This window comes from Dryobates pubescens, chromosome 13, assembly GCF_014839835.1.
Source record: "Dryobates pubescens isolate bDryPub1 chromosome 13, bDryPub1.pri, whole genome shotgun sequence".
Classification (NCBI taxonomy): domain Eukaryota; kingdom Metazoa; phylum Chordata; class Aves; order Piciformes; family Picidae; genus Dryobates; species Dryobates pubescens.
The window spans coordinates 9,183,313-9,210,145 of record NC_071624.1 but is presented as its reverse complement, the minus strand read 5'-3'; the positions used below and the strand labels follow the sequence as shown (position 1 = coordinate 9,210,145).

The following is a 26,833-nucleotide window of genomic DNA, read 5'->3' as shown; positions in this document are numbered from 1 at the left end:
GAGGGGTTAGTTGAGGCACCTGCAGTACACCTCATCAGTAATGAGAAAAAAGGGGATTTATTTCAAAAGCATTTTGCAGAGGCGTTTCTAGGAAGATGCGTTTGTGGGATGCTGGATCTCTAAAGAAGTTTATTGTACCCCTTTGTTACATGTGTAGGGGTCTGTTTGTAGGGGACCATGGAGTTGCATATCACTCCCACATCTCTTCACATGTTTCCATTTGTTAGCGAACCTCTGAAGTCATGAATGCCGATCCTGCTTGATTTAATCAAGAGTGGCTCTTAACTCCTATGGCTCTTTTGTGCAGGAAACTGTTCAGGAGAGAATAAACTCACTTCCTAGGTACATTCAGTGAAAACAAGTGTGAGTTGCTGCAAAGGGGCACAGCACTGTGGAAGTTAGTGCTGTTTCTCACAATTAGAGCTGGGTCCTTGCATCTTCTTTTATGCAGTGCCCCCAGAAATATTGCTGTTGGAGTCGAGATATATCAATGTGTGTGTGTGTGTGTGTGTGTGTGTGTGTGTATATAGTGGGATTTGTTTGTGTTTTGTTGTGGTTTGGTTTGGGGTTTTTTTTTGGGGGGGGGTGTGTGTTTTGGTTTGGTTTTACTGAGGGTTTTTTTTGTTGGTTGGTTGGTTTGGGTTTTTTATAGTGAGATTGAGTGTGAAGTCATGAAGTCTTGCCATTTTCTCCAGGCGATCTCTTGTATACTCTGACACTCAAGTAGCTGCATGCTGACGTTAGCAGCAAATAGGATCTGAATGTCCAATGAAGGTTGAAATAGTGGAAGGGGCACATAATGTTGTAGGGAGCTGTTAGATGCAAATAATATTTCAGCAGTAATAATGTGATCATGCCCTCCACTTTGTATGTGCATAGGGAATGCAGCCAGCTGTCTGGGCTTGACCTGTCTGCTGGGGTATGTTGCCAGAGTGCAACCATGGCAAAAGATATTGGTGGCACAGGGAGATGAGCTACATGACAGCTGAGGAGGAAGAGGCTCACAAAGATAGTTTGAGGGTTGCCCTGCAGACTCCTCACATGCCATGTCATGTCAGGCAAAGCCTAGCTATCTCAGGTATAAAGCATCCTAAAACATCACAGAGCAGTATGTCAGCATGGCAGGGAGGAAGGAAGTTGTGCAAAGTGCCACAGCTTCTGTCCTCCTGCCTGCTCTGCTGTGAGCAATGGGTTGTGACTTTGCTCACTGAGCCCTCAGAGTCATGCTGGGCTGGCTTTGCCCTGGAGTCCTTGCCAGCAGGGTGGCAAGCAGAGCCTGCAGTCTCAAGCCACACAGCTGCTCTTGTGGTTGGTATCTGCATGTTATGTGTGGTGGTGGGGCTCTGTTCAGAGCATGAAGCACCCCAAGGCAGGATGCATGTGGGGAGCCTTAGGACTAGAAGCCCAGTGTAACATTTTTCTTGAAGCCATGTGAATTAGCCAGCTTGGAGGCAAAATCTCTGGGTACAGCTCTTCTTGTAAAGAGAAGTAACGGTTGCTGCTTCTCCTGCCAAGAAGACAAGGCCCATGCATTGCTTTCCAGTAATCTTGAAAGAAAAACAATAAACCAGTGGTAAATTTATCTTCAATAACTCATTTCAGTAGAATGGGTAAATAGTTACACAATGAGGATATATGAGCTGTTCATGATTGCAAATGTTATTGATCTCATCTCCAAGAATTTCAGTGCTGCAATGTTTTATGTAGTTTTCTTCCTCTCCAGTCAGGCCATTCAAAGTAGTAAGGACAATTTGCCTCTATGCAGCCCAAGAGGGGACAGTAAGGTCAGTTGCTAGGAAGAGAAGTCAGGGGTCTTGATTTACAGGCCCAGGTCTGCTCCTTTCAGAGAGCCTTTCCTTATAAAACCAAATGTGCCCCCCACCCCCCTGAATCAGTGCTTTCTCATGCAGTTAGCACACCATCTCTGGCACGCTCATTTGACCATGCCAAAGCCAGTAGCTTGACCCCATCAGCATAAAGCAGCATACTGGTTCCATTTGGCCTTGAACATAGTGGTGACTGGAGACTATGCACCTTCCCATGGTATTAGGCTTCCAGCAAGCCTTAGTGCTGGCCATGGTAACAGCCATACTTATCATTCTGATGCTGTGCTGTTGTGGAAGAAATACCTGTATGTTTCTTAGCTGATGAGTGATGGCACTCTCCAGCCATTTGGGTTTGGCATTCCAGTTCCTACTAGCAAGTGCTTGTACTCTGGATAGCTTCACTGCCTCTTCCTAGCCCAATTCATTCTTGTTTTCCAGAAGCAGCACTCTGTCATAGGGGTGTTTGGCATACCATCAGAGGAGCAGCGCAGTTTGCATTTCATTTATGTGTAAACCCACCAGGAAACATTTCTATTCTTACAGGCCCAGATTCCTCCTCACTGTGACTAAACATTGCTGAGCCACAGGCATGCACATCACTGCCTTTAAGCACTGTGGGGCTATCTTCTCAAAGGTTTATCTGTTTGCTTTTTAAATTAAGTATGAATTTGGGGCCAAGCTACATCCATTTAAGGAAGGTGGAATGCCAGAAATCCTGCTTTGGGGCCTGTGAAGTCAGTTCAGAAGGACTGGGCTCAACGAGCATATTGTATTGTGTTTTCCCTCTTGCTCTGAGTTTTTCTAAGGTCTGCAGACAAGAAGGGCTTTGCGGTGTTGTCTCTGGTGTGCCTGCGATAGGCTGAGACACCACTCCTGGGGACTGCTGCAGGCAGCACACCCCTCCTGTTCCAACTCATTTTGGGCTCTCAGACATCAGGCTGCCCTAGCTAATGCCTCCCGGCAGCCACAAGAGATGTGCCGGGGCATGTGCGGTGCCATGCTCTGCCTCCTTGGCATGGGCAGACAGGAGATGCAGTGACAGCAGCTCCTCTGTGTGCCTCAGCTGGCACCAGCAGTGCAGGCTGCGCTCAGGTTTGTGACATCCTGCTACTGTCTTACTTGCAGCAAATCTCTTCCAAGACTGAGCATCCTGATGGGTAGGAGAAATGGAGTGGAAAAGAGGGCTCAGGAGAGAAATTAGTGCTGACTGCGCTGTTTGTCCTGATAACATTTGCTAATGATAAGAATAACTATTTTTAAAGGAGGTACTGAACCGCTTTTTTCATGCTGTCCTGTTTCTGTGTCAGCCTGGGTCTGTGATGGGCCATGCTGAGCTTGTTGAGCTGTTCTTGGGGATTGCACCTGGGGGCTGTGTGGGGATCTCCAAGAGCAACTGGTGCTATACTGTTCCTTCTGCTTCCCAGTCTCTTTTCCCAAGCTTCACTACAAACAGTTGCTACATGTCACTTATTACTGCTTCTACTCTTTGTGTTATCCTAGCTGCACAAGCATTGCATGAATCCAGTCCTTGCTCCCAGAACCTACAGTCCACCTTCCTCTGGCAGGGCCAGTGGCTTTTAGTTCTGAGGGAGGGTTGATGTTTACACTGCTTTTGGGTTTTTTTTCCCCCCTCTTATTTCAATCCCTCTATTTCCATCTTACCACTGTGTATGGATGTACAAAAACCTCTAGCATTGTTTTCATCCAAATTTTCCACACAAGAGTTTAGGGTTGAATATTCTGGGAATATTACACAGCAATATCCTGTCCTCTTGATGAGGAATAGAATGGGATGGAATGGAATAGAATAGAATAGAATTAAGCAGGTTGGAAAAGACCTTTGACATCATTGAGTCCAACCTATCATCCAACACTATCTAATCAACTAAACCATGGCAACAAGCACCCCATCCAGTCTCTTCTTAAAAACCTCCTGTGATGGTGACTACACCACCTCCCTGGGCAGCCCATTCTAATGGCTAACAACTCTCTCTGTGAAGAACTTTCTCCTCACCTCAAGCCTAATTCTCCCCTGGCGCAGCTTGAGACTGTGTCCTCTTGTTCTGGTGCTGGCTGCCTTGGGGAAGAGACCAACCACCACCTGTCTACAGCCTCCCTTCAGGTAGTTGTAGGCAGCAATAAGGTCTCTGAGCCTCCTCTTCTCCAGGCTAAGCAACTCCAGCTCCCTCAGCCTCTCCTCATAGGGCTTGTGCTCCAGACCTCTCCCCAGCTTTGTTGCCCTTCTCTGGACACATTCCAGCAACTCAACATCTTTCCTAAACTGAGGGGCCTTTAGGAGGTGTACAAGTCAAAGTAGAGGTTTGCAAGTTCTCTAGAAGTGAAGGCCATGTTCTTGCTTGGCTGTATAAAAGCCCAGTTTTCTTCACCCTGAACTGCCACATTGTTGCCTGATTTTCATGGGGACAGGACCAAGGGCTGTGGGGAGCACGGGCAGAAGCATTTTTCTCCTGCAGACATGCAAGATAAGGTGCCTTGTTCTCCTTGCTGCAGAACGTTGTGATGACTGGGGTGTGGACACCATGAAGCAGATCCAGATCTACGACGGGGAGCCTGCCAAGATCAAATGCCCGCTTTTCGAGACCTTCTTGAAGTACAACTACAGCACAGCCCATTCTGCTGGCTTAACCCTGATCTGGTACAGGATCGGGCAGGACCGGGATCTGGAGGAGCCCATTAATTTTCGATTGCCAGACAATCACATCAGTAAGGAGAAAGACACCCTTTGGTTCTGGCCTGCCCTTCTCAACGACACTGGGAATTACACCTGCATGCTGAGGTGGGTTTTGCAGTGCAGATCCTCCGTGTCTTCAGTGTAACCGAAGGACTTTTCATGCAAGTGGGAAAATGAGGCTGTTAGCACCGGTTGTTTCTGTAGGGAGAAGACCATTTACATAAGCATTACTGGGAAAAGAATGTTACAATTATAAGACCACTCAGTGCTGAGCCAATTTACATCATAATAATGCTTGGAGCCTTGCAAGCGTTAATGAGCATGCCTCTCCTTGCTAGCTGCAAGTGTCCATGAAAATATTATTGCTGAGCCCATGGCAAAATCCACAGGCACTCACCATTAAGGAGTGATCTGTACGTCTAGTGTAAAAATAGCTTGAGATGCAGGGGTAATGTTTTGACTGCATGCTAATTTGGCAAAGATTCATGAGATTCAGACTTCTAGGAAATTAAAAGTGTCTCTGAGTGTGGTACGAAATGAATATAGCATCTGCTCTTGCACTGAGCACAGGCTCTTTTTGATCTCCCTCGTGTTGTCTCTTGTTCATTGTGTCTTTGACCCTAATATCTGCTTTACCAGCAGGGGAGTGGATGTGGTTTGTTAGTCATCTTTATAGGCTTTCCCGAGCCAGTGTGGCCATCTCTGATGGCGTTTTCCTTCCCGTTTATAAATGAGTCAGCTCAGGCTGTCTATACCTCATCAGTGCTGTGATGCTCATTATTGCAGATGTGATTTTTATTTCATTCCACTGCTACAGGAGTAAACAACTTTCAACTAATCAGCCCTATCCTCTGTCCTTAGAAATACTACCTACTGCAGCAAAGTTGCATTTCCCTTGGAGGTTGTTCCAAAAGACCCAGACTCTTGTGTGAGCCATTTGATAAAACCCACTGAGGAGATCTTCTACTTAGAGCACGCCAATGAGAAGATTGTATGTCCAGATATCGATGGATTTTACCCTGCTAGTGTAACACCGACGGTCAAGTGGTACTTGGTAAGATGGACTTGTTTTGGCAGTGGGAGAACAGAGTGTTGTGTCCAAAAAAGCAATAGTTGGCATGAGAACCATGGGGCTGTGTGTCAGCCTTCCCAGTGATGAAACTGTTAATGAAGCTTTGTTGATTTTAACAGCTTTATTTCCATTCAGTTCAAGGGTAAAACTACTCTTCTTGGAATGGAATTGAGAGCTAACACTGAAACTTTTTTGACCAGTGAGCGCAAGTGGAGAATACTCTAGCAGGGGTTTAGTAACCTCAGCTCATTAATAGGCAGTACACCTGACCTGCTGTGTAAGCCAGTCACTATCACTGTAAAGGAAATTGTGATTCATATTCCCCACTTCTGTTAAAAAAAACAAACACCAAAAGAAACCAAAGCCAAACCCTCAAAAAAAAACAACCAAAAAACCCAAACCAGAAAACACATCAACTGAAAAAAAAAACCCCAACAAACAAACATAACCCCCCAAACAAAACAACCTCCCCTGCTAATGAGTAGAGCATCCTTTCCAAAATCCTTTGAGGTCAGGAAATGAAGTTGTATGTCAGGCCTCTGTAAGGACACTGTTTGACACAGTTCAGCAAACGCGTTCTCTGAAGATGGAGACATTCCTAACCCGCCTTCCAGACTGCTCTGGTAATTAGGCTGTCTCACAGCCATCCTCAGGCTCTTCCCTTCAGAATTACTGCTCAATTTTATTAAATTTTGACCTTGGTATTTTTCTCTAGGTGGATGCCTTTAGTCAAGAGAGCATAAGAATTCTCAGTGGATATGTAGCTAGAGGGTTTTGAGAGCGAGTTCTCTAACTGCTTATAAAGTGCTTTTGGATTTCTAGACAGGAGGTTCTGTATGAGTAGATTTAATACAAATATATCTGCTGATCTAAAAAAGTCCAAAACAAACAACAAACCCCCACCACCCAAACCAACAACAACAACAAAACCCAAACAAATGCTGCTCCAAAAGGAAAAACCCAACACTAAAACCCTTCAGGAAGAACTGACTTTTGTATCCAACAGGAGCAGTTTAACTCCAGCAGCTGAAATGCTTCACTTGTGCCACTCATTGAAATTCCCGCCTCAACAATCAATTAGCAGAATGAAACAAAAAGCCCCATGGAAGTAATTTTTGCAGGCAGCAAGTCATCCCATGCCTAATAAAAATCAGTAGAAATGGTATATGACCACTGTCTTAAACTGCCCCATTGGGATGTGTCTGGTTTGTAAATGTGCCATTCAGAAATAGTCTCTTAGAAAGTGTGCACATCTTTGGGCTTTATGCCAGTCAAGATGTCATCTGCATAACCCCATTCTGAAGAGGGATCACTAGTTTGGTGCTTGGCAGAGGTTTTCTGCCTAGCCTGACGGAAAGAGAAGAGTTTATTAAGGTTGCTGTACTACAAATTCTTATTTTGGGCCTTGATCCTCAGCTGAAGTCAGTCAGGGCAGTTTGATTCGTCCCAAGAGAGTGAGACACGCTGACATCAACGTGGGGCATGCCCTTTAGTCCTGGCATCCATTTGTCAATACATCACCATTTCCTTCCCATCTCTTTTTACTTGTACTCTTCACTTGCCTTGATTGGAAATTTATGTCTGAATCAGAGATGTCTCTTTCATAAAATTGTCTGCATTTAAGGTGGGGTAAAACTATTAGGTTCCTCTGCTTCATCACCTTGTTTTCAAGGCGAACGTAACAGTTTGTATTCCAACACGCTCAGCGTTCAACCTACATCACAATCCCAAATATCATGTTGATATTTTAAGAACAGGTATTTGTAGTAGCATTCAAACTGTTAGCTTTTACTTCTGAATTCCAAAATTTAAGTGTTTTTCTGCCTGTCTCCAGAACTGCAACTTGGTGGATGGCTTCCATGAGCGATACCCTCAAGGGCCCAGGCTTGTCATTTCCATTGTCCGCAGCCCCTACAAAGGCAATTACACTTGTGTTGTGACATTCAAGGACCATGGAAGAACCTATAATCTCACCAGAACCATAAAGATGAAGGTGGTGGGTAAGAATGACTTTAAAATGTGTAAAATGCAGGTGTATAGCTGCAGAAGTGGTAAAAACATCTAGAAGTCTTAAGAGTCTGTCAGAGGACCCATTTGTGGTTGTGCTCAGTCTGCAGTAGCTAACTGACCTGGTACATTTTTGCTTGTGGAGTTGGTTTCCTGTGACTGCCTGGAACATAGAATCAATGAATCAATAAGGTTGGAAAAGACCTCAAAGATCATCAAGTCCAGCCTGTCACCCAAGACCTCATGACTGCTAAACCATGGTGCCAAGTGCCACATCCAGTCCCCTCTTGAGCACCTCCAGGGACAGAGATCCTAGCCACCACCACGTCAAATACCCCAAGCATCACAAATTGTGACTGGGTTTAGGATGATGATATAAAGCCCATGAGATGGCCAGGGGTACCCTCTGCTGGCATGTGAATGCATAACCCTGGTACTCTTGCCATTTTTGTCTCCAGTGCCTTTTGCTTGTCAGTATCATAGCCAAATTGCTTTGGTCTTCTTCCAGTCCCAAATCCTTGAGATTGTTATTGGCCAGGCAGGGCTCCAGTTACCCAGCCCAGTGGTTTGACAGGTCTGTCCTAGGCACAAGGACTCAGTCTTTCTGCTAGGGATTTGTGGACAGAGCTTAAACTAGTGAGCAGTAGAACGTATGCTGAGTTCTGTGGTAACTGCTGCTTTAAGAGCTGCATTAAGTAGTTGTGACAGGATATTGTGTTTGTATTTTTTTTAAAGGCATCAATAAAAAGAAATTGGCACAGGTTGTGCTCTATGGGAGATGTTGTTCAGGGAATGAGAGGGATATGGAGCTCTTCCCATGTGAGAGGCCAGAAAACTTGTATCTAGTCTTACCTAAACTCTGGAGGAGCCTCAAAATCTGGATCTAGCCCTGGGTTTGGGGACTAGGATTAAATTTCTCTTTGCTTGGAACTCTACAGCAGGATTGTATCACAAGTTAAGACTGGGACCCATGAAATGGGGCATGAGGACATAATGGGCAAGGCTGCAAGGACCACAGGTTCTCATCAAGTCTGGGTCTCCATGGGGGCTCTCTCTGTTCTCTCCTGCAGGATCTCCAAACAAGGCCTTGCCACCACAATTCATCTCTCCAAATGAGAAAATTGTCTATGAAGTGGAAGCAGGTAAATGATAATGCTCACTGCTATCACTGACCTGGCAGCCTGTCTGTTGGGGTGGGGAGACCCAGCCAGGCACAGAACCTCTCCCATTCCACTGCATCCCCATTGCTTTCTGTCACAGAGCACACAGGCTGCCACAAATTGCCTGGCAGACAGCGTGGAGTGCTAGTTCTTGATGCCAGCTTCAAAAGTTTACTTTGGAAAGCACAGTTAGATTCAAGTAAAGATGGATATTCAGGCACAGAGATGCAGGACTGCAGCTGCAGAGGCAGATGAAGAGGAGACTCTGAGCTGCTTAGAGAAATTCCTGTAGGACCTTATCTCAGCCCTGTTCCTGGTTGCGGTTTGCTCCCGCCCTCTCTCATATTAAGTGTGTTCAGCCTTCTGGCCACTTCTTGCTCATCTCCTCTCCCTTTTTGGCTGATTACTTCCTAAATAATGACAGCTTTTCTTTTGCTGGCCTCACAGCATTGATTAGCAGGGTACCACACCCCTTCCCCCACTCCATCTGTTTAGACTGATAGTTCTTTGGAGCAGTTCCCTATATTGAACAGATCATGTCCCATTACATTGCTGTAATAAATAATGGTGCCAATGATGATGATGCTCAGCAGCAGAATTTTTACTCCATAGCACAGGTTTTTTGGCTCAGCAGGTCAGACTTCTTCCATAGTCACACTATAAGATAAAATCACTTACAGACTGATGACAAAGATATTTATGTTCCCTAACTTCTCCAGGGGAAGTTAAGTGCCTGAACAAACCTCCTCACACCAAAATGCTGTGGGGTTGGATCCTTCACTTTATGACATCTGCTGTGCAGTGGGGATGATTAATACAGCCTGGCTTTCTAAGGAATGGTTGGCATGGAGTGTCTGCCTTTGGGTGGGTCACTTCACACAGTCAAGAGAATTTGTAACTTGTTTCAGAAGGCAGAAGATTATTTTCCAATTTATTTTCCTGTCCTAAATCAGTATGTCTGGGATGTTAAACTGTTCTTAAATGTCTGAAGGTAGATGCTGGGCTAATTCCCTCCTGAAGAGAGGCAGAGCTTAGGCTGGTAGGATCACTGGAAAGAAGTCAGGGCAATGGTGTTCCTGCTTTGCAATACTTCACTGTGATCTGTCCTTCCCAGGAGATGACCTTGTTCTGGTCTGTGATGTCTTCTTCACTTTCCTGAAGGACTCTCGGACTGAAGTGTGGTGGACCATCGATGGGAAAAACACAGACGACATCACAGACTCCAAGATAAAAGTCACACAAAGGTAACACAGAAACGTGAACCTTCATTTGTATCTAACCCTCCCTTGGGTCCTGCAAAAGGTACAGATGTGATAGCCCCTTTTGCCTTTGCAAGGGAGCATAGAATTCCCTACTTGCTTGTTAGTCAGAAGCCCATGTGTCTGCACCATGTCGTAATGAGCAGCAGGAGCTCCAGGGAGGAGGCTTGCAGGCCTGGGCAGCGTCTTGTTTGCACAAAGATTTGAGGGAGCTTTGTTTACCAATTTGCATCATGACTTGTTTAGGTCCTGGTAGAGGACCTGGCAGCTGGTGCTATTGCAGGACTTTTGAGACAGGGCAGACACAATTTTATTTAGAAGAATGTTCCCAGATAGCAAAAGTGACAAAACGAAGGCTGAAAACAAAACTGTAGTATTATGCACGGTATTGATTAGGAGGGATAGAGATCCAGTCATATGAAGGACCCAAATGAGGTTCAGAGTCCCATTTGCTGGGTGGGAGGTGGTCACTGCCCTGGTTGGTTTGGAAACCTCAGTAGAAAAAGGAAACACCATTATCCCCATTCTGCAGGTGATCAATTCAGGCAAAGACAAAGTGACTCCTCCAGGATTGCACAGGGAATGTGGCAGGGGCTCTGAATCCTGAGTTCACAAGCTCTTGTTGCTTTGTGGACATGAACTTCTTTAAAGTGCAATGTGTCACAGCTGCAGTGAAAAATAAATATTAAGAGAAATCAGATAAAGCAACAGCTGCAGCTGTGCTAAAATCTGAAGTGTGTATCAATTGATAAAGCCAGTTTAGGTGCTTTGGTTTCTTTCAAGAAAGAGATTGCAGCGAGGAGAGGAGCATTTGTCACGAAGATTGTGCTGCAGTTTTACATATGTAATGTTCTAGTTGTTCTCTTGCAGTGAAAATCCTACAGAGTTTGAAGACAAAACTGTCAAAAGGATTCTGACAGTTTCCAAAGCCACGCCAGAGGAGTTGAAACGGAATTACACTTGCCATGCCAGGAACGCCAAGGGCGAGGCCCATGGCCAGGCCATAGTACACATGAAAGGTAAAATACTTGCACAGCATCAGCGTGAAGTGAGGCACGTCCAGAGAGGGCTGTCAGTTCTGCCATGAGTTTTGCCCTGCAAAACAGTAGGGAAGCAAATAATTCTGTCAGGCCTCTTTCCCCAGCACGTGCTGTTCTGTACGCACTGCTGCGTTATTGCTGCTATACTGCACCACTTCTTGGAGGCGGGAGCAAAGGATGCGTGTCACGTGTACCCTACCATGGTCAGGTGCCTCAGGAGGGAAAAGGGGTGGGATAGACCTCATGCCATTCATGTCCACAACTGAAGCAGACCTGAGGGGACAGGCTGCTTGAAATGATTTCAAGTTCCTTGAGTGTGTGATGGTTTTGCGTCACTCAACAGCTACCAGTTGGCACCCTCCAGAAGGCAGGCTGCACTTGCTGACACTGAGTGAGACAGTCTAGCCATGACACTGTGGTTTTACTCCTTGCTGTGAGGATGTTCCAGTCTAGACACAGCCATTTCAGCATGGATAGTATGGACTGACCCAGATCTTTTCAGTGTAGGCTTTTTTCCTGCATCTTTCTTCAAGGATTTTGTTCTTGTTTCCCAGACCTGCCACTCAGTAGTAAGAACTGAGCCTGCACTATTGATACCTGAGTTTTCCTTAATAAGGTGGATTTTTCTGCCTCTTTATCAACCTCATCTAGAGCTTCACTCCTGTTTACTGTAGGTTGGTCTTCCCTTCTCACATAAGGGATGCTGCCCTGCCTTGTGTAGATCATGCCAGATACTTCTGCTACCAACTCTGCTCTATTATTAGCATGAGGAGGCTGACAGAGGTTTTTGCTGGAACAGCTGCTTCTTTCTTGGTGCTTGTCCTCCTTTTTTAGTCCCATTCATTTGACAGAAACCTTTATTGGATCATTAGAATGGAACAATAGGCCAAATACACAACTGAGAAAGGCTGAAACCATCTGCCAGTAAGTTCATCCTACATACATAACTCTTCTGGGATGATAATGTTGGTACATGTAGCAGAAGCAAATCTAAAATCTTCAGGTTCTTTCCCTATACAGCAGTGCCTAAATGCTGTTGTCTGGTGGAACTGATTTGTACTGTCTTCTGTCTTCCTTCCCCATCGTCTCCTGGGCAGCTAAGTGGCTTTGCTCTGAGCAGACCTGGTTACTCACCATCCCTCCTTTCTGCTCTGTTCCACAGCAAAATGCAAGAACCATCCCCAACAACTGCTGGCAAAGCAACCTTAAGCTAAGCTCACTGCAGACCATCCCACTGTGCATGGGAACATCAAGCATTCAAGAATCTTAACTCCTCAGCACTTGTCTTCCAGTTTTTAGCAAACTCCTCCATTACATTAGCTCCAACTCCTTCATGACATTAGCTTATTTACATCTCCTGCTTTTTCTGGATGATCTCTCCCCCTTATGTACTTCTGCTGCTCATCACACAATGAAACTTGTTAAATTCCTTCCATTTTCTTTTTTTTTTTGTAATTCATTTTTAAATAAAACTTATTTGGTGATGTTTCCACTCACTGCTGTTCTTTTAGCATGCAGTTTGCCAGTGTGCATGTCACCTGCCACCTGAATCACCGTAACACCAGAGCTGCCCAGGAACACAGTCAGAGGAGCTCTGTCCTTAATGTGAATAAGCAGCAGTGGTGTGGCAGATAGTGTATGAGTTGGATGGGTGCCTGTGATGTTCTGGCTTGTTTTCTATAGGTTGTCCTATTAGTATTTCAGCTTTTCTGTAATTATTTCCCGAGAGGAAAGAGGCCATGGCTAGATATGTCCTTGCTGTCAGTCTGGGACAAGCCACAGGAACTGTGTGTGTTTAATGGGGAGGGAAAATGCTGGCCATTGCCTTTATTTTGCTGCAGGTGAGCTTTGGTTGGCTCATTTGGCTGCATGCTGTTGTGTTTCTCCAAGAGTCTGCATATGCTGCTGAAAGGCTAGTGATCACAAGCTGGATTTGGACTGTGCAGGTGGTTTCCTGCACAAGGAATGCACAAGGCATTCTACCATCTGGCTGCTCCCAGAGTCTTGCTCAAAGGCAGAAGTCCAGCCTGTGCTCTGACTTGCTCTGCCAGCCCTACCAGACCTAGTAACCCAGAATGGGGACTCCAGGCTGGCCAGCCATCATGTCCTGCCGGAAAAGTCCTGGCTACCTTCCTCTAAAGGGCCAGCTTGGCTCTTGACTGCTCCTCTGAGGCGTTTGGCTGCATGTGACAAGCTTGTTTCTGCCTAGCTGAAAGTCCAACCTGTTCTGTAAATCAGACCACCTATTTCTTTTCAAACCCAGTTGTAGCACCAAAGTACACTGTGGAACTGGCCTGTGGACTGGGGGCAACCATCCTGCTCATTGTGGTGCTGATAGTCATCTATCATGTTTATTGGCTTGAAATGGTCCTCTTCTATCGAGCTCATTTTGGAACAGATGAAACCATTCTAGGTAAGGAGTTGAAGAGCTGCTTATGTATTTAATCTTGCTGCAAGCCAGAGCCTTTGTTTTCATATAGGAATTTTCATAGAAGATATTTTTAACCCTCTTCACAGCACAATAAGAGTTCAGCATTCCATTTCTATATCTGTATTCAGTTGTATTGGGTCTTTTTTAGAGCAAGAGGGGTCAGGCTTGGGTCAGGGGACAGAGAAGTTATCTGTATTCTCTGCAGAGGTGAAGCATGAATGTGTCAGGCTTCCTGGGGCATTTCCCTATTGATGACTGGCTGTTTCATCTGATTTAGATGGTCAAGATAAGTCATCAAATTTCAGGAAGTCCCTGCTTTCTCTGGTGACTGTAAGGATTCACAAACCCAGGATGACTTGCTTTAAAATGTGGGAAGGCATATAAAGGGACAGATCTGTAAATCACCCTTCTGTCCTCAGTTCTTCCACAGCTTCCCTGTGTTAGTGGGGGTTCATCTGTTGAAACTCTGAGCTGAGATTTCTTTCTCTGTAGGATGAGGAGGGTGTCTGAACCCTCTCAGCTTGTGGTGTGAACCTGCCAAGCAGGGTGTGGTGGCTCTTGGAGGGTGTAAGCAGGGTGCAAGTCTCTGGTGGGACTGCTCAGGTGGGTAAACAGAGATGTGATAAGACAAAAGAACCCTGGACAGAACAGGCTGGTTGTCTTGCAGCGGTCCCATGCCTTCAGAGACCCAGCAGTTTCTGGGTGCCTGCACATTCATGCTGGGTAGTTGAAGAGGCAGTGCTGCTGTCTTGTAACTATGGAAATTGATGTGTCTAAACCTGCAGTGCCTGGGCTCCAAGTGGCTCCAAGCTTCATAGCTGCTTTTCTTGTGAAGCAAGTCAAAGGCTCAGCAGGTGCAGTGTCACAAGTGTGTCTTCTGCTGTTTCTGTTTCTCTGTGCTCCCCATGCTCAGACGGGAAGGAGTACGATGTGTACGTGTCGTACGCGCGCAACGCGGAGGAGGAGGAATTTGTGCTGCTGACGCTGCGAGGAGTCTTGGAGAACGAATTCGGCTACAAGTTGTGCATCTTTGACAGAGACAGCCTCCCCGGGGGAAGTGAGTATCTCACAGGGGGCTGTGCTCCATGGGCATCCTCTCTTTCTTGTTCTTTGGTGCTGATAATTGATAGGAACTGGCTGTCCGGATTAACTTTAGCCTTTGTTTTTCAACCCACCTCCATCGACCATCTCTTGTTGGTATCTTCTAATGTTTTTGCTTCGTGTGATGATGACACAGGTGGTTCTGGGCACACAAAAAGGCTACAGTGGGCAAGTGGTGTTTGATGGTCATTTCAGTTGCTCTCCCCAGGAGCAATGTGCAGGAGTGATTGATCTATCAGCATGAGGGAACCAGACCACTGACCTTCATACAAACCCTTTGAACTGACTTCAAAAAACAGGGATAAAGTCAAGGCTAGAAAGAAAAGAAGCAGTGTGTGATACTGGACCAGACTTGTAACTCCAGAGGGTAACAGAACAAGAGGACACAGTCTCAAGCTATGCCAGGGCAGGTTTAGGCTGGATGTTAGGAAGAAGCTCTTCCTAGGAGTGACTGGCCATTGGAATGGGCTGCCCAGGGAGGTGGTAGAGTCACCATCACTGGAAGTGTTTAAGAAGAGACTGGATGAGGCACTTAGTGCCATGGTTTAGTTGATTAGATGGTGTTGGGTGATAGGTTGGACTTGATGATCTCAAAGGTCTTTTCCAATCCTATTCTATTCTATTCTATTCTATTCTATTCTAATGGTGAGTGCCTATAAAACCAGGAGTGTCTGCTTCAGGGAGGTGTGGAGAACACCATGCCAACATCAGTGAGAAGATAATGTGCCCTCCCAGAAGGCCTCCCACTCACCCTCATTAGTTGCAGTCTGTCTAAAACATGGCACACAATTACGTTGCTGTGATTAAGAGCACTCTGTTTCAGGTAGTGAGACTCATCTCTTTACTGAGATGTAAATTTGGGGTTGTTTTTCACTGTTTCAAAGTAAGTCATACAAGGTTCTGGACACAGCATTTGCTAGAGAGATGTCTGCTCTTCAGATATGCATAGTCACAACATGTGCCACAGCCAGGGCACAAATCTAACAAACACTCTCAGTTTCCAGTGTCCTAACTTGGCTGTATCATCATCCCTCATGCCTACTAAAAGTTTAAAGCCTGAACTTTTGCTAGTGCAAACCTCCCTGCTTTGAATTCATGGGGTTTGGGTCAGGACCCCACTGATGACAGAACCTGTGCTGATAAAGTCCGTTGGAGTCCATTTTGGGTAGGACAGGAGATACTGCTGGAGTCCCAGGCCAGTTATGTGACAGAACAGGATTAGCCTGGGATCTGTGATCTCCTAAACTGTTGCCAGGACACAGCAACTTTTAAGTTTGAGAGCAAATAAATACAAGTGCCTCAGGGGACATGGAGACAGCTGCAGTCCTGGTGCTGTTTGTTCTACAGAGAGTCTGGATGACATGGCAGGGCCCTCTCCAGGCCTTATTTACTTGATACCAGAGCCAGGCTGAGAGCAGGTTTGCTGTGTTCTCACCAGTTGTTCCTCAGGATATGCATCTCCCTCCTGTTGCCTCTGCCACTTCTTTCCATCCTTCCCTTTTAAAGCATCTCCTTTTCCTCCCAGCACAGCCCTACACCCTTAGCCCCAGAGTGCTCCCATCCCTGATTGCTGTGGCAGTCACTACCAGCCCAAATCCAGCACCAGCCCTCCAGATCACTGCACTGCTGTTTGCAACACTACTGAGGCTTCTCCATTGCTGCTTAGCTAGGATTTGACTAATTTCCTTCCTGGGGAAGCACGGCAGGCCAGGGGATAGCTTTAGGCAGCTGGTGTTGTGCCTCCAGACTACACATCTGAGTCACGGGTAGAGAGCGAACGTTATCCTTGATGAAGAAACAGTGGGAGATAGATTATCCTGCAAGTTTGCTGACAGGAGCTAACCAAACATGCTTCACAACTAAATGAAGTTGCCAGTCAGCATTATTTTATTCCCCGTTGTATTTTCTGGCCACTCGAGAGCATTCCCTTGTCAGTGAAGTGTGGGAGGTCCTGCAGCAGAATGCAAGCACTGGGATTCACACTTAAGAGGAGTTTTCACATTCATTACAGAAAAATGCCTAAGGACAGCCTGTCTGCAGATATTAGAGAATCAAAGAGGACCCACAGTTACCATGACACATCCCCAGCTTGAAGGGTGTCACTTTGGGGGGCACTTTATTGAAAGTTCTCAGATCATCACTTCTAGAAAATGCTCCAACCTGCTTTTGTCAATGACAGCAATGGGAACAGCTGGATGAGTAGCAGGAGTTAGGAGGGTAGCATTTCCAAAGCAAAGTAACCCATGAGGATACTCACAGATGATGCAGATACTTATTGTATGTGTTTGTGGTGAGGAAACTGAGGTAAGAGGAGTGAAGGGATTACCCAGAGTCATTCTGGATGTCTGCCAGAGGGAGATGCAAGTGCAGGCATTCAGGATTCCCACCACCTCATCAGGCTGAGTCTTTCCTTGAGGCCATGTCCAGCTGGAACTTTCCCTGCTTTGCTGCAAAGAGCTTCTTTTTCCGCTGTCATTAGAAGGAAGTTAAATCTAAGCCTACCAGATTATCTCTCTTGGCTACATGGCATCCTCAAACTGTTGGGTGGTGATCCTACCAGGCAGTACAGTGCCTTTTAGATGCAGCTACCTCAAACATCTCTGTGTAGCATGGGGTGGAGGCAATACATCCACAGGCGGTCTGGGGCTGGGACTAGAAGATATCACTATATGGGACAGTCATGGTATAGGAGGCCTGGAATCACTTGCAGGGTTGGGAAGAACCTGTATAATCTTTGTAGAGGACCTCCAAGGGATTGTGCGTTCCCTTCAGCAGACAGCTGGTGTCACACTAGTAGCTCAGCAGCATGCTCTTGGCCATTACTAACCACCTGAATGTTTCTTTCTCCCAGTTGTCACAGACGAAACCCTGAGCTTCATCCAGAAAAGCCGACGTCTGCTTGTTGTCCTGAGCCCCAACTACATCTTGCAGGGGACACAGGCCCTGCTGGAGCTCAAGGCTGGTCTAGAGAATATGGCCTCCAAGGGCAACATCAAAGTCATTCTAGTGCAGTACAAAGCCATCAAGAAGAGCAAAGTGAAGGAGCTGAAGCAGGCCCAGACGGCATTGACTGTCATTAAATGGAAAGGCGAGAAATCGAAGTTCCCAAAGGGCAGGTTCTGGAAGCAGCTGCAGGTGGAGATGCCAGTGAAAAAAATTAGCAGGAGTTTGAGCCTTGATGGGCTCATCTGTATCCCTGAAAAATGTTTGATGTCATCAGAAAACAAAACAAAACAAACCTCAGGAATCTGCAGGTTAAGCCAGGGCATGGGAAGGAATTTGGAGTTTTTGCCGTGAAGCACTGTGCCCCAGGCATTTCAGAGGGCAGTCAGGCCTCCCTGTGGCTGTTCTACTGCCCTGGCAGTAGAGGGACCAAAGATGCACACGTGTCCTTTCTGCAAATGCACATCCATATCATGAGCCACACAAGCTCTGGCCCCAGGGTCTAGATTTGGGCTATCCAGGTGGGATGCAGTCAGCACTTTGTGATAGCAATAGTATTTCTATAGGCCAGTACTCCTAGATCCAGTTCCTATGGGATTGGCATCCAGGATAGAGCTGCTTTCCTCTCTTCCTGGTCACTGATCCATGTTGCAGGGGCTGGGGAACAGTATGAAAGGTGGCTCCGGGATGGAGCCTTTTATACCTGCCCCAGCTCTATAGTCCTGATCACTGTGGGATCACATTTCTGCTTCAGTGGTAGGAACATACACTCTTGAGGCTCCTCATCTTTGCTCCCCACATTTCTGTAGGAGCAGTGCATTCAGCTAGTTTGGCAATGTGAAATGGCTGTTACAAGAGCATTTCTATTAAAAAAACCCAAACAAACCAGCAACCTTCTGCTAGGTGATACTTGTGTTGTAGCATTTCTCCTAATAACTGGTCAGTCTCTAGGACTCTGTTACTCTCCTGAGTACCCTAGATCCTTCAGGGCTATGGAGCATAGCTGAGAGATGCATCTGTGTAAAGTAAACTCAAGGACTTCACAAGCAGTGCAAGGAACCCAAATTTACTACTCACTACTTTATCCACCTACTGTATTTGTGCTGTTGGCTAGGGGAAAGCATTATGCAAGGTGCTGCTGAGGCCTCTGGGATGACACTGGGTATATGTCCAACTCCCCAGGGGAACCTACAGATTTATTGGAACTTACTGATAATTGTTTGCTTTTGGGTAAGACTATGAGGGGGTAAGACTATGAAGATGTCCCTGCTGACTGCAGTGGGATTGGATGAGATGACCTTCAAAGGTCCCTTACAACCCAAACTGTTCTATGATTCTGTGAAAACTCAAATGTTTTCTGCCTGGGTATGAACAACATCACCATTCATAGTTCAGGGCTCAGGTTTAAACTACCCTTGGCTTTACAAAGCAAGTCTCCTCCCATCTTATTTCCAGCCCAGAACTGCTGAACAGATCTCAGCATCTGCAACCTTTGCACAAAGTGGAAATACTAACAAACCACTGAACAGGACTCCATGCTTCAATGGGAGGCAGCAGGCAGAGGAGAGGACCTATTGAGTGAACCTGCAGCAGGCTTTCCTCAGGCTTTTCAGACTGAAGGAAGTGTCTCTTCCCTTGTAGGACAGACCAAAGCGCAGCAGGACCCTGGCATTGACTGCTAGTGTTGTTCACAATGTTTTCACATAAAGCTACAAGCTTTTACAAACCAACCAGGGTGTTGCCTTACTCTTGTAGCTCCCAATGCAGTGCCTTCTCACCTGCAGAAGTCAGTATTATGCACACTAAGTCCCTGCTTGTGTTTGATAATGGCTGTTCCTGAGTTACCTCTGACTCATGCTTTTGCTCAGCTGGTGTCCAGTGAGTGAGGCATATCCATTCACAATGGCATTAAAGAAGCACTACAATCTGGAGACTATACACTAGTAACCCAGCTGAGCAAAGAGGTTTGAGGGTATCCCAGGAAACAGCTCAGCTTTCAAGGTGTAGAGTTGAATCCTGGCATCAGCAAAGGCTCTTACTCTTAGCATGTTACTATGAATAATGGGCGGTGGGGAACCATAGCCACCTATGCCACTGGGCAGGTACTGTAAAAAAGTGGAACAACTAGAGTTTCCTTCTCATCTTCCTCTTCATTCTCTTTGCCCCATGTAAGCTTTGTTTCAAGCAGGTGAAAGCCTAATCAGCTTCCCTGAGGGCAGTGGAGCTCCTCATCTGTTCACAGGTGCCTTAAAGATTTGTTGCTATGAGGTTTTCTACTGTGGCTGGCTGTGGAAGGACAGAGCTGCTTCTCACACTCCATAAAACTTCATTTATGTCAGACAGCACCCAAAACCAGGCTCAACTTCATGAAGCCATTGTAACCCTGTCATTTTGCCCAGCTTCACCTTTTTGTTTGTGTTTTCAGCATCTCTATAATTGATTGCCAGCTCTGCAGGCAGAGGGAAGGCCTTGAGGCCAAAGCAGAACTGTGTTAGATTCCTTTCCCCTCCACCCCCTTAGATTAACTTAAAAATGCCCATAAATTCAATTAACATCCCAGACCTCACCACATCTCACTTTTGGCTGACTTCTGCTGATGTTTTAGTATGTCTTATTGTTTTAGGAAGTTAAATTCACCTCATTTATTTTGCTGATTTTATTCAGAGTTTTCAGAGTAAAACAAGACCAGGACTTTGCTCTGGCATCCATTGCAGTGGCCCTTGATGCTGCTGCAACCCCACAATGGGATTGCTGAGAGACATCAGCAGAGCACCCACAAGGCAAATGGTGTAGTGGTCTCAAGCAGGTCCAAGAGGTCCGGAGAGAGCAGCATGGAAGGAATACAGAATTAACCAGGTTGGAAAAGACCGTAGCACTGGAGCAGGTTCCACTCTCCCAGGCGCTCGGTGACTGGCAATAGTGGGAGCTGTCAGGCCCAAGGTAAAGCCCAGTCCCAGCTGTAATGCAGAGCTGCAAAGCACCTCAGCTCTGCCTGCCATTTCATCCTGTGCCATGTGTGGTTTCCACTATGGGATTCTGTCTCAGCATCTGTGTAGCTCAGTCGATTCATTTGAGTTTCTGTGCTCTAACCTAACGTTTATCAATATGCAGCTCGTGCAGAGCTCCTCATTGTTATTTTGTGGGGAAACAACATGGCACAAATTGCAAAAAAATAAATGTCTTCCTGTGCTGTTTGATGTTGTACAGCTGTTCCAGAGTTTTCCCTTCCCTTTTTTTGTATGTTTTTTTGCCTTCTGTGTTATTTGGTCTGTTGAAGTGTCAGTATTATTTTATTTTGCTTTTCAATAAAACATTTTTAGTTTTGCATTTCAATCCTTGTGCATTTCTCATAAGTATCATTTTCCTTCCCATTACATCTGTGAGAGGCTGTTAAAGAAAGAAGGATGTGTGTAGTCCAAGTGTCAAGATCATCTGGGGACACTTCCTTAGCTGCTTTCTTGGCTCTTTTTTTGGTGTGCCTACAGAAATCTTGAGGCACAGCCACCGCTACCAGGGCCGTGTAAGCAGAAACATAGTGACAAGCAGCATTCAAATGTCACCCACCAGTGCACATCACATGCACATATAGAAACTCTTTGACTCAAAGAGTGCTTACACAGCAATCACAAGACAGAAAGAGGGGAAGGAAACCTCAGCCCTTTCCTTGAGAGACTAAGCAGAAATCTTGGAGATCTGCCCTAACCACAGAAATCAAACTCGCTTTGAGGCTGCTTTGCCTACCACCTTCCAGGTAGCTGGGCAGAACACGTTCATTTAGCTTCCTGTTTTGACATCCACATCATTTGGGGCCTTTCCCTTTGTTTGCATGCTAGCAGGTAAGTTGAGAGAAAGTGTCTAACCCTTCCAGGCTACTAGCAAAATGAACACTTGTGACAGCCTCTGGATTTGGGGTCTATGGATTATGAGCTCTATGAGTTCTCATAGAGCTTTTACTGGGCTGGAATAAATATATGGCTCTTAAGAATCCTCTGTTATACCTCTGGGGTGCATTGGGGGAAACACAAACCAACACAAATACGCAGTGTCCTTCGTAACCCTGTTGTAAAGATTGAGTGTTTTAGCATAGAGCTGCTGTCCAAGAGTACCAACTTTTAGCTCTGTTGGTACAAAACACCACAGCCTCATTGCTGGCTGCCCTGTCCCGTGCTGTTGGTGTCTCTGGCAGGACCCATCCTGTCTGCACACTGTGAAGCAGCCACTTAGGCTACATTAGGATACTGGGACTACATTATGACTTGGCCATCCCAAAGTATCCTGGTCAGCCAAGGCTAAATGCATCCCATTCTCAGAAATCAATTTTCCCTGCCAAAAAAAACATAATGCTGGGTATTGTGAGTTCAGATTTTTTAAAAGAAGAGCATCACTGTGGACTCAAAGCGTTTCCTTTCAGCAGTGTTGGAATCATTCCTGTTAATTGAACCTGTGCTTTCTGAGCAGGCAGGTAGAATAGGTGACCTCTCAGGTGCTGCTGCTGCCGCCGCCTACGTTTTGCTGTGATTCTGGGATTCAAAGAGAAAGGCATTTCAAACCAGCAAAAGAGCTTTTCCTTTGACAAACTGCTGAAGCTTGACTGGTTTCAAAATAGATCTCAATCAGTTATAGAAAGGGTTGAATGAGGTCTGGACTGAGTAAATTGAGAGATGGCTGCCAATTCTTTGTGCCTTTGAAAAGGGGTGGTAAGAATGTTATGTGGCATTAAGTGACGATTCTTTATCATCTGCTTTTGGTTTCAATGAATCAGTGTTTTCCTGTGTGTGTGTGTCGTGAGGGGAAATCCCTCCAGCCCTCCTATACAAGAAAAAAAAATAAATACTCCAAGTGGTTTGATTTAAATTCCAGTATTATTTTGAAGAGCCAAACAGTGCCTGGCTTTCTCTATTAGCAATTACTGTTCAATCATTTTTCCTGTCCCATGGTCTTGGTCCCCAGACAATCCAGCAACAATGAGTTTTACAGCTAGTCATATATCTTCAATGAAAAAAAAAAGTATTGCTCTGTACAGTATTCAAATAAGATGCATTCAGGTGCAGCATACTGCACCTCCTGCTGTGATGTAAGGAAAGAGACAGACAAACGCTAGAAGAGTAAGATGCATTGCCAGTGCAGGGAATTTTATTCATACAAAAGACCATAGTTCCACTGGGAGGGAGGGAGAGAAGTCTCCAAACTGAGAAATCAAGGCTTTAGCACTGTGAAAGTTGCTGGAAGCAGCAAAGAGCTGTTGTTCTAGTACTCCCTGTCCTCCTTGGACACCACCTTGTCCTCAGGTCCCCTGCCATCTCAGACACCAGCATTCAGTAAGCGTGGGGGGATTTTAAAAGGTTTTTACACTTCTGTTAATCAGTTTGGGTTGATTGGCTAAGTGCTACAGTCCTGTTGGTTCCTATCCTTTCCACTGCTCACACCTTAGCCATGACACCTGCAATATGCTTGCTGCATCCCAAACCACAGATACAAGTTCAAGGGCATCCTTTAGGTTTGCTGCTTTTCAACATTCATAATAAAGGAGATGCTGCCTTTGCCTGGCACTGTTCCACCTAAGCATCTTGCTGAGCTTTCAAACTACAATTAGTCCCAAGAAATGCCTTGAAGGACAGTATATCCCCCCTCCCATCACAGCTAGGGAAACTGATGGAGATGTTGAAGGCTGACATTTTTGCTTTCTAAGTTCGAAGGCTTCCATTTCTTGATGAGAGAGAATGGGAGGGAGGGAGATGGGTCTCAGCCTCGGCAGTGCAAGCTGTGGCACAATTACATAATTGCTTCACTTTGTTCCCTCATGCCAAGGACTGCCAGAGCTGTGGGCAGGTGGTTCTTGAACAAGACCTGCCCTTTACAAATGTCTTCACTTCCCTGGGCAGCAGTAATGCTGTGTAGTGCAGAAGGCATAGTACAGTCCTGGCTTACCCAGCTATCCTGGCTTCTCATTTACCACTTCAGCCTTCTCAAAAATCAACTGCAAAGCAAAACTGCTGCTGTTGCTCCCGCAGTCCCTGCTGGCAGGAGCATGGGCAAGTTGAAAGTCACTGGGTTTGTGCCAGGTTTCCCTTTGTGGGAAGGGGGAATCTGTGCAGCTATGCCACCAAACAGCTTCCTTCAGCTTTTCTCCCCCTGCTCCCTCCTCTTTGTGCTCCCCAACTCCTCTGCTCTTGCGCTCTTAGATACCACCGAAGCTGTGTTCGACTTCATCCAGAGGAGCCGCAGGATGATCGTGGTTCTGAGTCCCGATTACTTGACAGAGAAGAGCATCAGCCTCCTGGAATTCAAGCTGGGCATCATGTGCCAGAACGCCATTGCCACCAAGCTCATTGTGGTGGAGTACAGGCCACTGCAGTGCACCCACCCCAGCATCCTCCAGCTGAAGGAGTCTGTCTCCTTTGTCACCTGGAAGGGAGAGAAGTCCAAGCGCTCCGGCTCCCAGTTCTGGAAGGCGTTGCGGCTCGCCCTGCCGCTGCGCAGCCTGAGTGCCGGCGCTGGCTGGAACGAGAGCTGCTCTTCCCAGTCAGACATCAGCCTGGACCCCATTCAGAGGAGAAGGAGCCGATTGAAAGGGCAGCCTGACCCACGGCGAATCGCGGCGATGACTTTCGCTCCCGGGGGGACGGCCCCGGTCTCTGAATCGAGTGCCAAACACCGAGCCAAGCACTTCCTGACCTGCCGGTGTTGTGGGACCTACTGCAACGATGGCAGCAGGCTCAAGCGCAAACACCGAGCCGTGGCCGAGCCCAAGTGGGACACTCACCTCTGTAAGTCAGGCTCAGGCAGACCTGCAGCGCAGGGGATTCAGGGCAGAAGCCGACCCGAGCCCCCACCAGCACAGGCTCCCGCTCTTGCCCTCTGCCATTACAGCGACCTGTCCAACAACAACGACTTCTACGTACTCTAACCAAGAGGCTGGTGGCACCGCAGGTGCTGGGCCAGCAAAAGCAGCTCGCTGCAGCCTCAGCCAAGATATTTGTACAATATCACAGGCTGACATGGTGTTCCCTCTCAGTCCCATGCCAGCATGGAGGACTGCAGCAGTATCACTGGTGCTGGTGATCTGAGCCAGGGACCTGCAGGCACAGAGAAGCAGCTAGAGGCTGCCTGCCTGGGTCCTTCTCATTAAGTTAAATTGCAAAATGGAGCTGAGAATGGATTTCTCTGGTGTTGCTTTTCTCCAGATGTGGTTGTCTTTGCCACAGGGCTGCTGCTGGGGTTGGGTGTGGAAGGGCAGGACCCCAGCTGGAGACTGGGAGGGAGAGAGGCTGGAGAAGCTGCACTCCTGGCAGCAAGCTCTGGAGAAGGGACAGCAAGCCTGCATTTTGCAAAGGATAAAACTTTGCTAATGAGAGCAACAAGGAGCCTCCAGCCAGTGCAGGAGTGCACTGTGCAGTGTGGTTCTTTCATCTACTGTGGTTTAAAAGAGCCTGGTCAAAAGTTTTAACACAAGTCCCTTCTCTCTAAATAAAACTGATTTCTTTAATCTGCTGTTGTTATAAGTGCCATGGGAACTGGTAAATGCTGGAGCCTTGTTCACCAGGCAGCGCCTGGGGAGGCAGTTTGACCACGCTAGCTGAGATCCCCTCCTGCTCCAAATGCTTCCAGTGAGTGCTCCTGGGCTCAGTCCCTCTCTCAGCTTCACCATATGATGAATTTGTTCTGGCAGTTGCATGGCCTTTCATGCAACAAGAAAGAAAACTGTTACAAATGTAGGGAAATATGATTAAAAAAATTCTCTGAGTAGTCAATGAGCTCAGGGATAGGAGCAAGACCTAAAGCACTCTCAGAAAACCCCAGGCACTAGAGCTCAGGGGTCAAAACTCAACCACACTTCATTAAATAACCAAAAGAGCCTTTGAACAGTCTTCCCGGGGCCGCTGTTTCAGCAGCCGGTTGAGCTGGCTGTCAGCAGTGTTTCCAACTCTTCATCCACAATGAAAACTTCATTTGCCTCACTCTGCTGCGTGTAATGACTTCTCTCCTCACTGAGAAAATGTGCTAATGTTGGGAGCTGGCCACTCTTCTTCAGCTGGGCAGCCCAGGCTAGGTAATACACTGCATTTGTTTTCTTTCCCCAAGACAAAATGAAAAGAGGTCTCCCCCACCACTCTGGTCAGTCTAGCTGTTGCTTCTCAGGCTGGCAAGTCATTACATTTTTCTCTGCCTTGAAAATATGAACCCTTGGGGTGCAGGGGTCTGTGACCTTTAGGACAGACCCTTATCTCATGACCTCAAGGGCAGCCCCTACTGAAATTGCTGGAGCTGTGAGGAAGGAAGGGGAGACCTCTCATCTATTTCAATGGTGCTGAAGCCCAGTTATAATTCACACATCACTTACCTTCCCTCAGCAGCCCCTCTTCCCAGTATTGCCCTGACTTTTTTTGATCCTTCTGAGATCAAGCACAGCTGGCAGCTCTCCTGCTACAAGACTCTGTGAGCTGAATCCTAACAGCCCTGCTGCAGCAGACCAAGAAAACAGAAACAAAAAAAAACCACCACAGAGCTGAATCAATCTAAATAAAATAAGGGCAAATCCCCCCTACCAGCTCACAGGAATTAGAAAATCAGACTCCAGAAAATTCTCCAGGCATGGATTTCTCTGTAATTTCAAGCAGACACATTCCAAATGCCTCAGAAAATTTTGTCCACATGTGCCCATTCTCAGTGATTGAGGAGGAGGACCAGGAATAAGGTATGTGGAAAGCAAGCTGATAAATTGCAGTATGCTTTGTGAGAAATAATTAAAATACCATTACATGGTTAAATGGTTCTGGTTGCTTACAGCTACACGTGGGATGGTACTGTCAATGAGCCTGGTAGAGCTGAAAACACAAGCTGCAAAATACAAATAGTCAGCCATCAGTCAACCTCCAGAGTCAGCATATTTGTTACTTGTTGTCATTTGAACAGCTTTTATTTACAGACTTTGCCCTTACTTGATTGTGGGTCAACTACAGCAATCCAAAGACACAGGAAACAACAACTGGAGCTGGTAGCAGATGTACCAAATAGCCAGCTCCTGCCTTTTAGGACCAGCTGTCATCTCCCCATGAAGGAACAAAGGCAAATGGGTAAGTACCATTGCTTCTGCTGTTGCTTCAACAGAGCTAGTGCAATTTCACCACCCTTTTTCCTGCTCACCAAATAGACCCAGGGTTTTGGTTGCTCTTGTAACAAACACTGGGACAGGGTGGATTGCAGTGTGTGCATCAAATTTTAAATCCTTACTCTGTGTTTGTATGTTTCCCCCTCCCCCCCCACTGGTGGTCTACCACAAATCTCTGTGAAGGCCTGCACCA

The 26,833-nt window shown here is 46.4% G+C and overlaps 1 protein-coding gene across 1 annotated transcript in view; it reads left to right on the top strand.

Annotated features, from left to right (window-relative positions):
• The window catches only part of IL1RAP (interleukin 1 receptor accessory protein), a 51,507-nt gene extending 26,978 nt beyond the window's left edge, over positions 1-24,529 (top strand). The window contains exons 4-12 of the mRNA XM_054166558.1: positions 4,301-4,623; positions 5,380-5,572; positions 7,425-7,590; positions 8,668-8,739; positions 9,872-10,001; positions 10,887-11,035; positions 13,320-13,469; positions 14,401-14,544; positions 23,714-24,529. Of these exons, the coding sequence (XP_054022533.1) occupies positions 4,301-4,623; positions 5,380-5,572; positions 7,425-7,590; positions 8,668-8,739; positions 9,872-10,001; positions 10,887-11,035; positions 13,320-13,469; positions 14,401-14,544; positions 23,714-24,438 (2,052 nt within the window). The 3' untranslated portion in view covers positions 24,439-24,529. The remainder of the gene's footprint in view (positions 1-4,300; positions 4,624-5,379; positions 5,573-7,424; positions 7,591-8,667; positions 8,740-9,871; positions 10,002-10,886; positions 11,036-13,319; positions 13,470-14,400; positions 14,545-23,713) is intronic.
• Positions 24,530-26,833: the final 2,304 nt, after the last annotated feature.